At 41.6% G+C, this 15,935-nt stretch overlaps 1 protein-coding gene across 1 annotated transcript; it reads right to left on the bottom strand.

Moving 5' to 3' along the window:
• Window positions 1–13,420: 13,420 nt before the first annotated feature.
• Window positions 13,421–14,025, bottom strand: LOC140860984 (uncharacterized). Its single transcript, XM_073263982.1, has 3 exons — window positions 13,956–14,025; window positions 13,629–13,721; window positions 13,421–13,581 (listed from the first exon to the last, which is right to left on the bottom strand). Exons 1-3 carry the CDS (start codon window positions 14,023–14,025, stop codon window positions 13,421–13,423), a joined length of 324 nt encoding a protein of 107 aa, XP_073120083.1.
• Between the last annotated feature and the right edge of the window lie 1,910 nt (window positions 14,026–15,935).

Below are 15,935 nucleotides of genomic sequence, written 5' to 3'. Positions count from 1 at the left end.
ATGGCTGATCGAGCTGAAAGGAGAGGAAAACAGGAAAATCGAGCTCAACAATCAAACAATCACTACTAGCTTGCTATGGAACGATTTCCCGAAGAAGAAATGAGGATTGGAAGCTTAAATGAAGAAGCTAGCGGATCGAAGAAGAAGAAGAAAGGGATTTCTTCCCTTGCTTCAATCGCGCCGTGTGTGTGTGTATGTGTGTGTGTGTGTGTGTGTGTTTAGGCGTGAGTTGTGTGGCTAGGGTTGAATCTTGGAGCTCAAGTGGATAAGTATAGGTAAACCCTAGAAAATGGGAGTGAATGTTAGAAATTCATGAAATAGTGAAACACACCTTTAAAAAAAATGTTAAATCACAACTTAGCAATTGGGACTACAATTAAATCGTACTAAATAAAATACAAGCTAAAAAAAAAATCCTAATTTAAAATATTAAATTTGATTTTACTAGTTCGGAAATTAAAAATGCTAACTTTCGCAAAAATTTAAAAATAATAAATTCCAATGTGTGGAAGAATATAATATTTAGCCAATTAAACACAAAAAAATTAAAATAATAAATATTAAAGACTAATTTAGGCATGAAAATTAAATTAAGAAATTCTAGGCGTCACAATTCCTCCCTCCCAAATATGGAATTCGTCCTCGAAATTAAGACTTACCAAAGAGTTTTGGATAACGAGTTCTAATATCTGCCTCTGCTTCCCAAGTGGTCTCTTTTTCTGAATGGTTCTGCCATCTCACTTTGATTATAGGAATCGACTTGTTACGGAGTCTCCTCTCCTGTCGATCCAAAATCTGGATGGGCCTCTCCTCATACGTCATGTGAGGAGATAACTGAAGAGATTCCATGCTAAGAACATGGGACAGATTCGAGACGTACTTCCTCAGCATCGATACGTGGAAGATGTTATGAACTCCATCAAGGTTAGGAGGCAAGGTCACCTTATAAGACAATGCCCCTATTCTGTCCAATATCTCGAAGGGTCCTATGAACCTCGGTGCTAATTTTCCTTTCTTCCCAAATCTCATAACACCCTTCATAGGTGCTACTCGGACAAACACATGATCTCCCACCGAGAACTCCAAATCTCTCCTTCTATGGTCAGTGTAGCTCTTCTGCCTTCTTTGTGCAGTCCTCATCCTATCACGGATCTTGTCTACAACCTCGACAGTCTTCTGAACAATCTCGGGTCCCAACTCTGACCTCTCACCAATCTCGGTCCATAATATTGGTGATCTACACGGTCTCCCATAGAGTGCCTCATAAGGCGCCATACCAATGTTGGCCTGATAGCTGTTGTTATAAGCAAACTCCACCACTGGTAACCTCGACTCCCAACTATCGTGGAAGTCAATAACACAGGCTCTCAGAAGATCCTCTAGAATCTGAATCACTCTCTTAGACTGTCCATCCATCTGGGGGTGAATGGCGGTACTAAACAAAAGCTTCGTTCCCAAAGCTGAATGAAGACTCTTCCAAAAATTCGAAGTAAACCGCAGATCTCTATCAGATACTATGGAAACAGGGATACCATGTAGTCTGACTATCTCCCGGATATACAACTTCGCATACTGAGTCATAGAGAAATTCGTCCTTACTGGCAAAAAGTGCGCCGACTTAGTGAGACGGTCGACAATAACCCAAATAACATTCGAACCTCTCACTGTCCTCGGCAAGCCAACAACGAAATCCATGGTAATATTCTCCCATTTCCACTCGGGAATAGGGAGTGGCTTAAGCAATCCTGTAGGTCTCTGATATTCTGCTTTGACCTGCTGGCATGTCAGACACTCTAACACAAATCGACCAATATCACGCTTCATGCCCGGCCACCAATAAAACTGCTGAAGGTCTTGATACATCCTTGTACTGTCTGGATGGATAGAGTACTGTGATGTATGCGCCTCTGCCATGATAGTAACTCGCAGAGAATCACCTGCGGGCACCCAAAGTCTACCTCTGAACCTCACGATCCCGTCTACTACTGAATACAAATCACTGCCTCTCTCGGCAGCCCTCTGTCTCCACTTACTCAACTGCTCATCAACTGCTTGAGCAACTCTGATATGGTCAAACAACGTAGTCTGCACTGACAAGGCTGACAATCTAGGAGCTCTACCCTTGGCATAAAACTCTAGTCCAAATCTCTGAATCTCATCTTGCAACGGTATAGACACCATCAAGGAAGCAATCACTGCTGTCTTTCGGCTCAATGCATTTGCGATGACATTAGCCTTACCGGGATGGTAAATAATGTCGCAGTCATAGTCTTTCACCAACTCTAACCACCTTCGTTGCCTCATGTTCAGTTCCTTCTAGGTGAAGAAGTATTTGAGGCTTTTATGGTCGGTAAATATCTTACACTTCTCTTCATAGAGATAGTGTCTCCAAATCTTGAGAGCAAAAAACACTGCTGCTAACTCCAAATCATGAGTAGGGTAGTTCTTCTCATACTCCTTCAAGTGCCTAGAAGCATAAGCAATGACCCTATCTTGCTGCATAAGCACTGCCCAAAGTCCCAACTTGGAAGCATCAGTGTAAACCACAAAATCTCTCTCTCCTGAAGGCATAGCTAATATTGGTGCTGTCGTAAGAGGTTCCTTCAACACATCAAAGATCTTTTGACACTCCGGCCCCCAAAAAAACTTAGCATTTTTCTTGGTCAATGTTGTCAAGGGCACAACAATTGATGAAAAGCCCTTGATAAATTTCCTATAGTAACCGGCCAATCCGAGAAAACTGCGAATCTCCGATGCATTTTTAGGTACAGACCACTCCTTCACTTCTTGAACCTTTGAAGGATCCACTTCTACCCCACTCTTGGAAATAATATGGCCCAAGAATGCTACTCTTGTAAGAGTGGGTGCCCAGTGAGCCAACTGTGTGGCTATGGGCTTTGATGACTCTTTGTATAAACAATCTTTTGTTTAATATTATTTACACTTTTATTAATGGCAATGACTTTATATTACTTCATATTGTTATATTGTGATATACTATTGTTGTTTTGATAAAGACCTTGAATATACTATAGTGTATGTAAGATGTGGTAGAACATGGAGATGTCTATCATGAAATACATCTTATAGTCACTGTATATTCTAAACCGTTCCTAGTCGATTGAGCCGTCCGAGAATAAGGATAAGGATCGCTCGAGTTTGAGACTAGCATTTGCGATGCAGAGTACCACGTTTCATTGGTAGGGAACATGGAGATGTTCGAAGCATGCAAATGGATATTCATAGGATGAATAGTCGAACTACCCTATCCGGACTTTCCAAGTGGTTATCACTTATCGAGTGGATAAAGTCCACGGTTTTGGTTGTACACCATTAGTCCTTACGACTTGAAACATCATGGAGACTCTATATGCTAGTACTGTGCTTTGACTCGTTTACCGACTCTGAGGGGGTCATCAGGTGTCGATATTGGGTACAGTTACGACACATATAGGAGTCAATGCATTGTTGTCAAGGATTCACCACATACTTGCGAGTGTGGATATCCTATGCGATCTGAGGAGATATTAGTGTGACAAATCTCTGGCCAGAGTACTTGATGTGATTTAAGAAATGGTTTCTTAGTAGCACATGCGATGTCACTAATTTGATCTTCAAGATGTATTGCATAGTTATCGAATCTTGAGCGACTCTCGATATACTAATGGTTGTTGATTCGATCGGGATATATGGATGAAGGGACCGTACTGTACGCTAACCAAAATCTACTGGTTCTTGTAGGCACTATCAGTGATACCTAGGGAATCATGGGGCGATGTTGCTAGGCGCTTTACCATGATTCGTTGGGCAAGTCGGAAAGTGTTGTTCCGAGTCACAAGGAGTTGTGAGCCCACGGCTAGCTGTATCTCTGAACCATTGAGGGTCACACAGTGTAATGGAGTTTTAATCCCCGTTGAGATAGTTAAATTTAAAGAGTTAAATTTAATGAATAAAGAAGTTGGACTTCTTAATTAAGAGTAAGGGAGTAGAATTTCCTAAAATGACATAGGGATGGACATTTTTGGAAACCACTGAATTCGGATTCAGGAAAATTTATTTTGACTTTAAAATGTGCAGAAATGGTTTCTGTGCACATTGGTGAAATCGGTTCATCAATCGGAGTCACGATGAATTTTATATTAATTTCTGAACGTGCGGGCTTTGCTTGTCGGGCCCTAACTTATAACTAATGGGCCCTAAGGTGTTAGTGGCCTGCATTATAAATAAGTTATTGCAGTACAGAAATTTGACACAACAGCTCATTATTTTTGAGAAGCAAAAATCGAAAACCCTAGCCTCTCAAAGTAATAATCGGCCGACCCCTCCCATACTCTGCCCGAGAAATTTCGGTCTGTGATTTTGAATCGCAGTCAGGAATAACGAATCAGATTCGTTTAATCTCTTCGCAGAAAACTTCTGATAGATTTTCTAGTGCAATCTATCAGAGGGATTTAAAACCCCATTCGTGGACCTGATTGAAGGAGTTCATCAGTTCCTGGGAGATACAAGAAGCGCAGAGAAATCTGTGTGGTGTCAATAATCTCGCTTCGAGATTGAAGGTAAAATTTAATTAACAGTTATTTGAATTTTACACACACAAATAATTTAATCGTTGAACGGTTGATGCCCACACCATGGAATTGTTCCATATAAAATTTTTAAACTTCCGCTGCACCGGGTATCAATCGTGATTGATCTGGGAACACGCCAGTTTTCCTACAGTGGTATCAGAGCCAGGTTGCTCAGATCAAACGATTAAATTAATCGATTGTACAAAATTTTTGAATCTCGGTTTTTGGAAAACAAAATAAATATTTTTTAAATAAAAATTTTTCGGGGCAAAACCCGGGCAGCGATTGGATCGCTGCCCGGTGGGGCAGCAATTGTTGCTGCCCCGGGCGGCGCACGGCGCCGCCCAAAGGGGGCGCACGGCGCCGCCCAGGACGGCGACCGTCGCCGCCCAGGGCGGCGCACGGCGCCGCCCAGGGCAGCGCTGTGCGCTGCCCAGCGCAGCGCTGGGCGCTGCGCAGGGCGCTGCCCAGGGCGGCGCACAGCGCCGCCCAGGGGCGGCGTTCGGCGCCGCCCAGGACGGCGCACGGCGCCGCCCAGGGGCGACGCCAGGCGCCGCCAGGGCAGCGAGAGTGCTGCCCTAAGGGGGCAGCCGGGCTGCCCCCGGCCCGCGCCCCGGATGCGGGCCGGCCCGGGAGTGTCCCGGGCGGCCCGCGGGAAAAATTTTATTTTTATTTAAAAATTAATTTTAATGTGTTAAAATTTTATTTATGGTCCGGTCAAAAATTGTTTTTTATTGGTTCACGAGATTTCGGATCGAATTGTTCGAGTCCGTAAATTTTAAAATTGATTTTTGGATAAATTTGAATTTTTGGAAAATTTTAATATTTTATCCTTAAATTGAATTTTGAAATCAATTATTTTTGGTACAATTGATGATAAGATATGATCTTATGATATATTAAGTAAAATATGATTTTATCAGTAAAATTGGATTTTATAGATAAAATATGATTTTATTTGATATAGAGATAAAATATGATTTTATGTGTAAAATATGATTTTATATATAAAATATGATTTTATCTTGTTTAAATTTGAATTGCCACTGCATGTTATCCAATAAATTAATTTTGAATTAAATGTTATTGGATAAGGATGATCGATTGCCATGACCAATTTTGTAGGTGTATGTTAGGAATTTACATTTTGTTTTTATTGTTGTTGGTTTTATTAATGGGCCTGGTTTATGGCCCAGTATGAATGTCATATGTAATAAAAGTGGGCTTGGTTTATGGCCCGTTCCCACCCCTAAAAATGTATCCCCTACTTGTCATTGTTATTTATTGTAAATACATTAGATTTAGTGGGAGATCAAGATTTGAAGACGGTGGGCCCAGCAGACAATAAAGACTGAAGAAATGTAAATTGGAAGCACATGTAATAGGATTGCATTGCATACTGCATATTACCTAGGATTGGACTAAGACCCGTGATTGGCAACCACGGGTCAATTAGAAATGGAATCGATCATCCTATATAATATTTGATATTATGATTGTATGCATGTTTAGACATAATTGCGTGAATCCGGCAAGCATGCAATAAATTAAATATGATGAGACAAAATTTTTATAATTAAAAATCCCTCATTTTAAATATGATTTAAAATTGATATCAAGATAAATAAAGGAAATTTAAATTTGTTTAAATGTTCCTACCTTCCATCAACGGTCAATGTATGTGATGCTACCCGCGGATACGGTCCGGCTCATATTATTGGGGGGGCCCGTCCGTCGGAAAGCTGTACATTGGATCGACAAATGTTGTAAGTTGGGTGGAACTCCCATGGGATCGGCTCATATTATTGGGGGATCCACATGGCGACCGTCCATCACAACTTAATATTGATGGGTCATCTTGACATGTCACTTTAAACGGCGTCATATTATTGGGCCCTTATTGGACATGAGGTAAATACATGGGGGTTGCTTTGGAAGCAATTGGGCTCTACCTTTTGAGAATTATGGTTGGCTGATATTATTCGGGACCATAAGTTTGTCAATTGGACTCCATGTTCTCACTAAGGAAAAAGTTTCCCGTTTTCACTAGAGGGTAGTGAAATCGTTAAAATAGTGGGAGTGAAATTCATAAAATTAAATTCGCCTATTTTATGTCTTAGTAAATTATTTAAACAATCATTGATATATGTCTGTTTTTCTTTTCAGTATTTCATACGATGAATTCGCGTAATCCTTTATTCTCGATCCTCGAACAAAACAAGTTGACTGGCGCCAACTATACGGAATGGTTCCGGAAGTTGAAGATTGTCTTAACTTCGGAGAAAATGCTCTACGTGTTAGAGAAAGCACCTCCGAAGGAAGCACCAGCTGATGTAAGTCCGGAGGAATTGGCCAAGCTTGATGCATGGTGGGACCATGACATCAAGACCAAATGCTATATGCAAGCCTCGATGTCTGATGAACTCCAGAGGCGATTTGAGGACACGGTGAATGCTGCTGACATTCACGCGCAACTCAAGGAACTTTTTGGGGCTCAATCGAGGGCTGAAAGGTTTGCAACTGTTAAGGAGTTGATGATGTGCCGCATGCGTGAAGGGACTTCGGTCCGTGATCATGGGGTACGAATGATTTGGCTCATACAAAAGTTGGCGACCCTTGATTTGGTGTTGGAGCATGAACTCAATGTGGATTTACTGCTTCTGTCTCTTCCTTCTTCATTTGATGGATTTGTGGTAAATTTTAATATGAACAAGATAGAGGCCACCCTTGAAGAGATGGTCAATATGCTCGTTACATATGAATCCACACTTAAGAAGGATAAGCCCGTTTTCTTGGTGGGCTCCTCATCTTCTGCTAAGAAGGGGCCAAGTATGAAGGGCAAGAAACGTTCTGCCCCACCCAAGAAAGTCGAGCCCGAGAAGAAGCAAAAGACAAAGGCTTCAAACAATGGAAAATCCAAGGATGTTTGCCATTACTGCAAGAAGCCGGGACATTGGAAGCGTAACTGCAAGGAATATCTAGAGCAGTTGCGAACTGCAAAGGGTATGTTCTATATTGAAATTAACGTTTCGCTTAACACTACTTCTTGGGTATTGGATACCGGATGTGGATCTCACATTTGCAATGATTTGCAGGTGATGACAAGAAGTCGGAGGCTTAGAATGGGTGAGACCCAGCTGAGGCTCGGGAATGGTTCCAGAGTTGAAGCTACAGCCGTAGGAGACGTTTGTTTAATTTTGCAGAACGGTTTTAAGTTATTATTAAGAGATGTTTTATTTGTTCCAGATTTAATTAAAAACATTATTTCTATTTCTATGCTTGATAGAGATGGTTATTCTTGCAATTTTGTGAATGGGATTTGCAATATTTACAAGAATGAATGTTTGATTGGAAATGGACAACTAGAAAACGATCTATACAACTTAAAACTAAAAGACGTTCCAATAAATTATATTGATAAACCGGCGACAACAAACAAAAGGAAAATCGATAGTCAAAACCCGGCAAACCTTTGGCACGCTAGACTAGGTCATATTTCCTCAAGGAGGATGAACAAGCTAGTGGGAGAGGGCATGTTTGATATGTCTGATATTAACTCTCTACCTACCTGTGAATCCTGCCTAAAAGGGAAAATGACTAAATCTCCTTTTAAGGGGAAACCTGAGCGTAGTCAAAATCTGTTGGATTTGATCCATACAGATGTTTGTGGTCCATTTAGAGTTGGGACTCAACATGGCCACACCTACTTCATTACCTTTACTGATGATTATTCAAGGTATGGGTATTTATATTTAATGAAATATAAGTCTGAAGCATTTGAAAAGTTCAAAGAATTCAAGGCTGAAGTAGAAAACAAGCTAGGTAAAAGTATTAAAGCACTTAGATCGGATCGAGGTGGAGAATACTTGAGTACCGAGTTTTTGGACTATCTGAAAGAGAATGGGATTCTCTCTCAGTGGACTCCTCCAATGACACCATAGCTGAATGGTGTATCGGAGCGTCGTAATCGAACTTTGTTGGACATGGTTCGATCTATGATGAGTTTCACTGAGCTTCCACCTTCGTTTTGGGGCTATGCGCTTGAAACGGCGGTATTGTTGTTGAAAAACGTCCACACTAAAGCAGTGGACAAAACACCATACGAGTTGTGGAATGGCAAAGCTCCTAAGTATTCGTACTTGAGGATTTGGGGATGTCCTGCTTACGTGAAGCGGACAGTGGGAGATAAGTTGGATAGTCGATCCAGCTTATGTTATTTTGTAGGGTATCCGAAGAATTCAATCGGATATTATTTCTATTATCCTGCTGAAACAAAGGTGTTTGTTTCAAGGAATGCCACCTTCTTGGAGAAGGAGTTCTTATTGGATAAGAAAGGCGAGATGATGGAACTCGAAGAAGTTCGAGAAGAACCCGAAATACAAAATAACGATCCTACGCCTCAGGAACCATTACTGGACACGACTGAACCTAGAAGATCCGAGAGGACTTCTAGACCTCCTGTTCGATATGGTCTTCTTCTTGAAGGGGATCAAGATGAACCCGACATTGGATGTGATCCAAGAAACTTCAAGGAAGCAATTTCTGATGCGGATTCAAATTTATGGCTTGAAGCTATGCAGTCCGAATTGGATTCGATGCATACAAACCAAGTTTGGTCTTTAGTAGATCCTCCTGATGGAATTGTTCCAATAGGATGTAAATGGATCTACAAGAGAAAGCTTGGGCCTGATGGTAAGGTATTGACCTACAAGGCGCGATTGGTGGCAAAAGGTTATACTCAAAGGCAAGGAGTTGACTATGATGAAACCTTTTCACCAGTTGCAATGTTCAAGTCCATAAGAATCCTAATTGCCATAGCTGCATGGTATGACTATGAGATATGGCAGATGGATGTGAAGACTGCTTTTCTTAATGGAGACATTAAGGAAGAAATCTATATGAAGCAGCCTGAGGGGTTCACATCCATGGGAAGCGAGCATAAGGTATGCAAGCTTCAGAGATCAATTTATGGTCTAAAACAAGCATCAAGAAGTTGGAACCAGAAATTTGATGAAACAATAAAAGATTTTGGTTTCATCAAGAACCCGGAGGAACCATGCGTGTACAAGAAAGTAGTTAAGGATGCGGTGACATTCTTAGTGCTTTATGTTGATGACATCCTACTCATTGGGAATGATGTAGGGATGTTGCAGTCAACAAAGATATGGTTATCAGGTAGATTTTCGATGAAGGATTTGGGTGAGGCATCCTACATTCTTGGGATACAGATCTATAGAGATAGATCTAAGAGAATGATAGGACTCACACAATCAACCTACATCGATACCATATTGAAACGGTTTTCAATGGATGGGTCCAAAAGAGGACATCTACCCATGTGTCATGGAGTTTCTCTATCCAAGTCTATGTGTCCCAAGACTGATGAAGAGATAGAGAATATGACACATGTACCATACGCGTCAGCTATAGGTAGTATCATGTATGGGATGATATCTACCAGACCGGATGTAGCATTTGCTCTGAGTGTCACGAGCAGATATCAGTCTAATCCTGGTCAAATGCATTGGAAAGCCGTGAAGGACATTCTTAAGTACTTGCGAAGGACTAAGAATATGTTCATGATTTATGGAGGACGAGATCTGAAATTAGAAGGCTATACCGACTCTAGCTTCCAAAGTGATGTGGATGACTCGAAGTCAACCTCTGGATTTGTGTTCATGCTCAATGGCGGTGCTGTCTCTTGGAAGAGTTCCAAGCAGGACACCAAAGCGGATTCCACCACTGAGGCTGAATACATTGCAGCATCAGCTGCTGCTAAAGAGGCCGTTTGGATGAGGAAGTTCGTCCAAGAGTTGGGCGTCATTCCTGAATTTGTTGGTCCAGTCCCGGTGTACTGTGACAACACGGGTGCCGTTGCTCAAGCAAAGGAACCAAGGTCTCATCAAAGATCCAAACACGTACTGAGGAAATACCACATAATCTGGGAGATTGTGGAAAGAGGAGACATCATTGTCGAACGAGTGGCCTCTGCAGACAATATCGCTGATCCGCTTACTAAGCCCTTGCCAGGACCATTGTTTGACAAACATCGCGAAGCAATGGGTCTACGTAGTATGACTAGTTGGCTATAGGGCAAGTGGGAGATTGTAAGAGTGGGTGCCCAGTGAGCCAACTGTGTGGCTATGGGCTTTGATGACTCTTTGTATAAACAATCTTTTGTTTAATATTATTTACACTTTTATTAATGGCAATGACTTTATATTACTTCATATTGTTATATTGTGATATACTATTGTTGTTTTGATAAAGACCTTGAATATACTATAGTGTATGTAAGATGTGGTAGAACATGGAGATGTCTATCATGAAATACATCTTATAGTCACTGTATATTCTGAACCGTTCCTAGTCGATTGAGCCGTCCGAGAATAAGGATAAGGATCGCTCGAGTTTGAGACTAGCATTTGCGATGCAGAGTACCACGTTTCATTGGTAGGGAACATGGAGATGTTCGAAGCATGCAAATGGATATTCATAGGATGAATAGTCGAACTACCCTATCCGGACTTTCCAAGTAGTTATCACTTATCGAGTGGATAAAGTCCGCGGTTTTGGTTGTACACCATTAGTCCTTACGACTTGAAACATCATGGAGACTCTATATGCTAGTACTGTGCTTTGACTCGTTTACCGACTCTGAGGGGGTCATCAGGTGTCGAGATTGGGTACAGTTACGACACATATAGGAGTCAATGCATTGTTGTCAAGGATTCACCACATACTTGCGAGTGTGGATATCCTATGCGATCTGAGGAGATATTAGTGTGACAAATCTCTGGCCAGAGTACTTGATGTGATTTAAGAAATGGTTTCTTAGTAGCACATGCGATGTCACTAATTTGATCTTCAAGATGTATTGCATAGTTATCGAATCTTGAGCGACTCTCGATATACCAATGGTTGTTGATTCGATCGGGATATATGGATGAAGGGACCGTACTGTACGCTAACCAAAATCTACTGGTTCTTGTAGGCACTATCAGTGATACCTAGGGAATCATGGGGCGATGTTGCTAGGCGCTTTACCATGATTCGTTGGGCAAGTCGGAAAGTGTTGTTCCGAGTCACAAGGAGTTGTGAGCCCACGGCTAGCTGTATCCCTGAACCATTGAGGGTCACACAGTGTAATGGAGTTTTAATCCCCGTTGAGATAGTTAAATTTAAAGAGTTAAATTTAATGAATAAAGAAGTTGGACTTCTTAATTAAGAGTAAGGGAGTAGAATTTCCTAAAATGACATAGGGATGGACATTTTTGGAAACCACTGAATTCGGATTCAGGAAAATTTATTTTGACTTTAAAATGTGCAGAAATGGTTTCTGTGCACATTGGTGAAATCGGTTCATCAATCGGAGTCACGATGAATTTTATATTAATTTCTGAACGTGCGGGCTTTGCTTGTCGGGCCCTAACTTATAACTAATGGGCCCTAAGGTGTTAGTGGCCTGCATTATAAATAAGTTATTGCAGTACAGAAATTTGACACAACAGCTCATTATTTTTGAGAAGCAAAAATCGAAAACCCTAGCCTCTCAAAGTAATAATCGGCCGACCCCTCCCATACTCTGCCCGAGAAATTTCGGTCTGTGATTTTGAATCGCAGTCAGGAATAACGAATCAGATTCGTTTAATCTCTTCGCAGAAAACTTCTGATAGATTTTCTAGTGCAATCTATCAGAGGGATTTAAAACCCCATTCGTGGACCTGATTGAAGGAGTTCATCAGTTCCTGGGAGATACAAGAAGCGCAGAGAAATCTGTGTGGTGTCAATAATCTCGCTTCGAGATTGAAGGTAAAATTTAATTAACAGTTATTTGAATTTTACACACACAAATAATTTAATCGTTGAACGGTTGATGCCCACACCATGGAATTGTTCCATATAAAATTTTTAAACTTCCGCTGCACCGGGTATCAATCGTGATTGATCTGGGAATACGCCAGTTTTCCTACAACTCTCTCCAACCAAAACTCACATTTGTCAAACTTGGCAAACAAATTTTGCTCTCGGAGTACCTCAAGAACTGTCTTCAAATGCTGCGAATGCTCCTCTCTATCCTTCGAGTAAATAAGGATGTCATCAATTAAAACGATGACAAACTGGTCCAAGTACGGCTGGAACACGTGGTTCATAAGATCCATGAAGACCGCGGGCGTGTTCGTCATTCCAAACGACATCACAAGAAACTCGTAGTGGCCATAACGAGTTCTAAATGCTGTCTTGAACACATCTGACTCATTCACCTTCAATTGGTGATAACCGAAACGAAGATCAATCTTCTAAAATACAGAGGCTACTTGCAACTGATCAAAGAGGTCCTCGATTCTAGGAAGTGGGTACTTGTTCTTTACCGTCACTCCATTAAGCCCTCGGTAATCAATGCACAACCTTAGGCTTCCGTCCTTCTTTTTCACAAAGAGGACTGGTGAGCCCCATGGATAGAAACTAGGGCGTATGAATCCCTTATCAAGCAACTCTTGAATATGTTCTTTTAGTTCTTTTATTTCCGTAGGAGCCAATCTATACGGTGCCTTAGAGATTGGCACAGTATCCGGTTTCAAGTCAATAGAGAACTCAACTTCTCTATCAGGCGGAATACCTGCAACATCGCCTGGAAACACATCCTCAAAACCTCTGAAAACGTCCACATCTGAAATATCTGGACATGTTGGCAACTCTGTCAAAGATACACTAGCTAAGAATGCCTCACATCCACCATGCACCAACTGATTAGCTTGCATGTAAGATATAATCTGAGTCCTCCTCGAACCCCTAGCAGTCTCAAACCAAAATGGTTCTTCTCCCTCCGGTCTGGCCATCACTGATCGTTACTGAAAGTCAATCACCACAGCATTCTTCGTCATCCAGTCCATCCCAAGTATCATGTCAAACTCAGGCACGGGCAACACTATTAGATCTGCACTCATTGATTGCCCTAGCAACAAGAGCTCAAGATTCTTCACTATATTCTTTGTGGAAAGCTCTTCCCCTGATGGGATGGTCACTGTAAATCAACCAAACAATCATACTCAATACCCCGCTTGCGGGAAAAATCCTCTGAAATAAAAGAATGTGTAGCCCCCGAGTCTAACAAGGCTCTAGTGGCTACACCGGCTACTAAAATTCTACCTGCATTAGAGGTGATTACAACCACAAAAAGATTGAACACAAACAAGACTAGTTCTACCTAGGTTCATTCTATATCATCGAATTCCCAAAAATCAAAATTATTCATGCCAACACAGATAACTACACGAAGCATGATACCTAATAAGTTCACATTTCCAATAAGAGAAGCTCATAATAAAAAATTGCATCTGCGAATCAATTAAATCACCCTTAATCATAAGCTCTAAATATTACCTGTGATGAGCGTGGTATCAGGATCAGCCTCCTCGGCCTGCATCACAAATACTCTCCCTTGAGTCGGCATCCTGTGCTATGGACAATCCGGAGCTATGTGTCTTGGCTTCTTGCACCAAAAACAGACTCCAGCGCCTGCTAAACACTTCCCATGATGGGCACGCTTGCAAATTGTGCAATGAGGCTTCTCCCCAGCCTTGGGAGGAGCGGGTCTTTGGGCATGATGCCCCTGGGGCCTATGGGCCAGATGCCCCTAAGGTCTGAAGGGTCCCTGCTGTCTCTGTGGCCCAGTAGCCTCTTGCTCTGCGGCTGCTGGTGACCTTGATGAGTGAAGGTCCTCTTGCTATGAACCTCAGCACTGATGTCCTTCAAGGACTGCTCGGACCATAAAGCCTTCTTGATAGCGGCTGCATAGTCCACGGGCTCAGCCATCATCACATCCCTACGAATAGTAGGCCTCAGACAAGCAACAAAATGCTACAACTTCTCCGCCTCATCATTCCCTATCAATGGAACAAAGTGGCAGCCCCTCTCGAATTCGCGCACAAACTCGCATACAGACAGTGTTGGAAAATGGTGATCAGATCAATCAGAATTGATACCCGGTGCAGCGGAAGTTTAAAAATTTTATATGGAACGATTCCATAATGGGTATCAAAACTTTACGATTAAATTGTGTGTGTAAAAATTAAATAACAATTATAAATTTTTACCTCCAATCTCGAATCGAGATTATGGACACCAACATATTGCTCTGCTCTTGTTGTATCTCCCAGGAACTGATGGACGAACTGTTCTTCAATCAGGTCCACGAACAGAGATTCAATCCCTCTGATAGATTGCACTAAAAAATCTATCAGAAGTTTCTACGAAGAGAATTAACGAATTTGATCCGTTAAACCAGACTGCAAATTCAAAATTCACAGGCTGGATTTTTCCCGAGCAGAGGGGAAGGGGGCGGCCACTTTTAGAGAGAAAACTAGGGTTTTTCGAAAATTGTGACCTGTGTTTTCTAATTTCTGTACTGAAATAACTTATTTATAATGCAGGCCGCTAACAGCTTAGAGCCCATTAGTCATAAGTTCAAGCCTGATAAGCAAAGCCCGCATGTTCAGAAATTAATATAAAATTCATCGTGACTCAGATTGATAAACCAATTTCACCAATGTTCACAGAAACCATTTCTGCATCTTTTAAAGTCAAGATAAATTTTTCTGAATCCGAATTCAGTGATTTCCAAAAATGCCCATCCCTATGTCATTTTAGGAAATCTTACTCCTCTACTCTTAAATAAGAAGTCCCACTTCTTTGTTCATTAAACTTAACTCTTTAAATTTAACTATCTCAACGGGGATTAAAAATCCATTACTCTGTGTGACCCTCAATGGTTCAGGGATACAGCTAGCCGTGGGCTCACAACTCCTTGTGACTCGGAACAACAATTTCCGACTTGCCCATCGAATCATGGTAAGAGCGCCTAGCAACATCGCCCCATGATTCCCTAGGTATCACTGATAGTGCCTGCAAGAACCAATAGATTTTCGTTAGCGTACAGTACGGTCCCTTCATCCATATATCCCGATCGAATCAACAACCATTGGTAAATCGAGAGTCGTTCGAGATTTGATAACTATGCAATACATCTTGAAGATCAAATAGTGACATCGCATGTGGTACTAAGAAACCATTTCTTAAAACACATCATGTACTCTGGCCAGAGATTCGTCACACTAATATCTCCTCAGATCGCATAGGATATCCACACTCGTAAGTATGTGGTGAATCCTTGACAACAAAGCATCGACTCCTATATGTGTTGTAACTGTACCCAATCCCGACACCTGATGACCCCAATAGAGTCGGTAAACGAGTCAAAGCACAGTACTAGCATATAGAGTCTCAATGATGTTTCAAGTAGTAAGGACTAATGGTGTACAACCAAAACCGCGGACTTTATCCACTCGATAAGTGATAACCACT

This window comes from Henckelia pumila, chromosome 4, assembly GCF_033568475.1.
Source record: "Henckelia pumila isolate YLH828 chromosome 4, ASM3356847v2, whole genome shotgun sequence".
In the NCBI taxonomy this organism is placed as follows: Eukaryota; Viridiplantae; Streptophyta; class Magnoliopsida; order Lamiales; family Gesneriaceae; genus Henckelia; species Henckelia pumila.
This window is presented reverse-complemented; position numbering and strand designations above follow the sequence as displayed.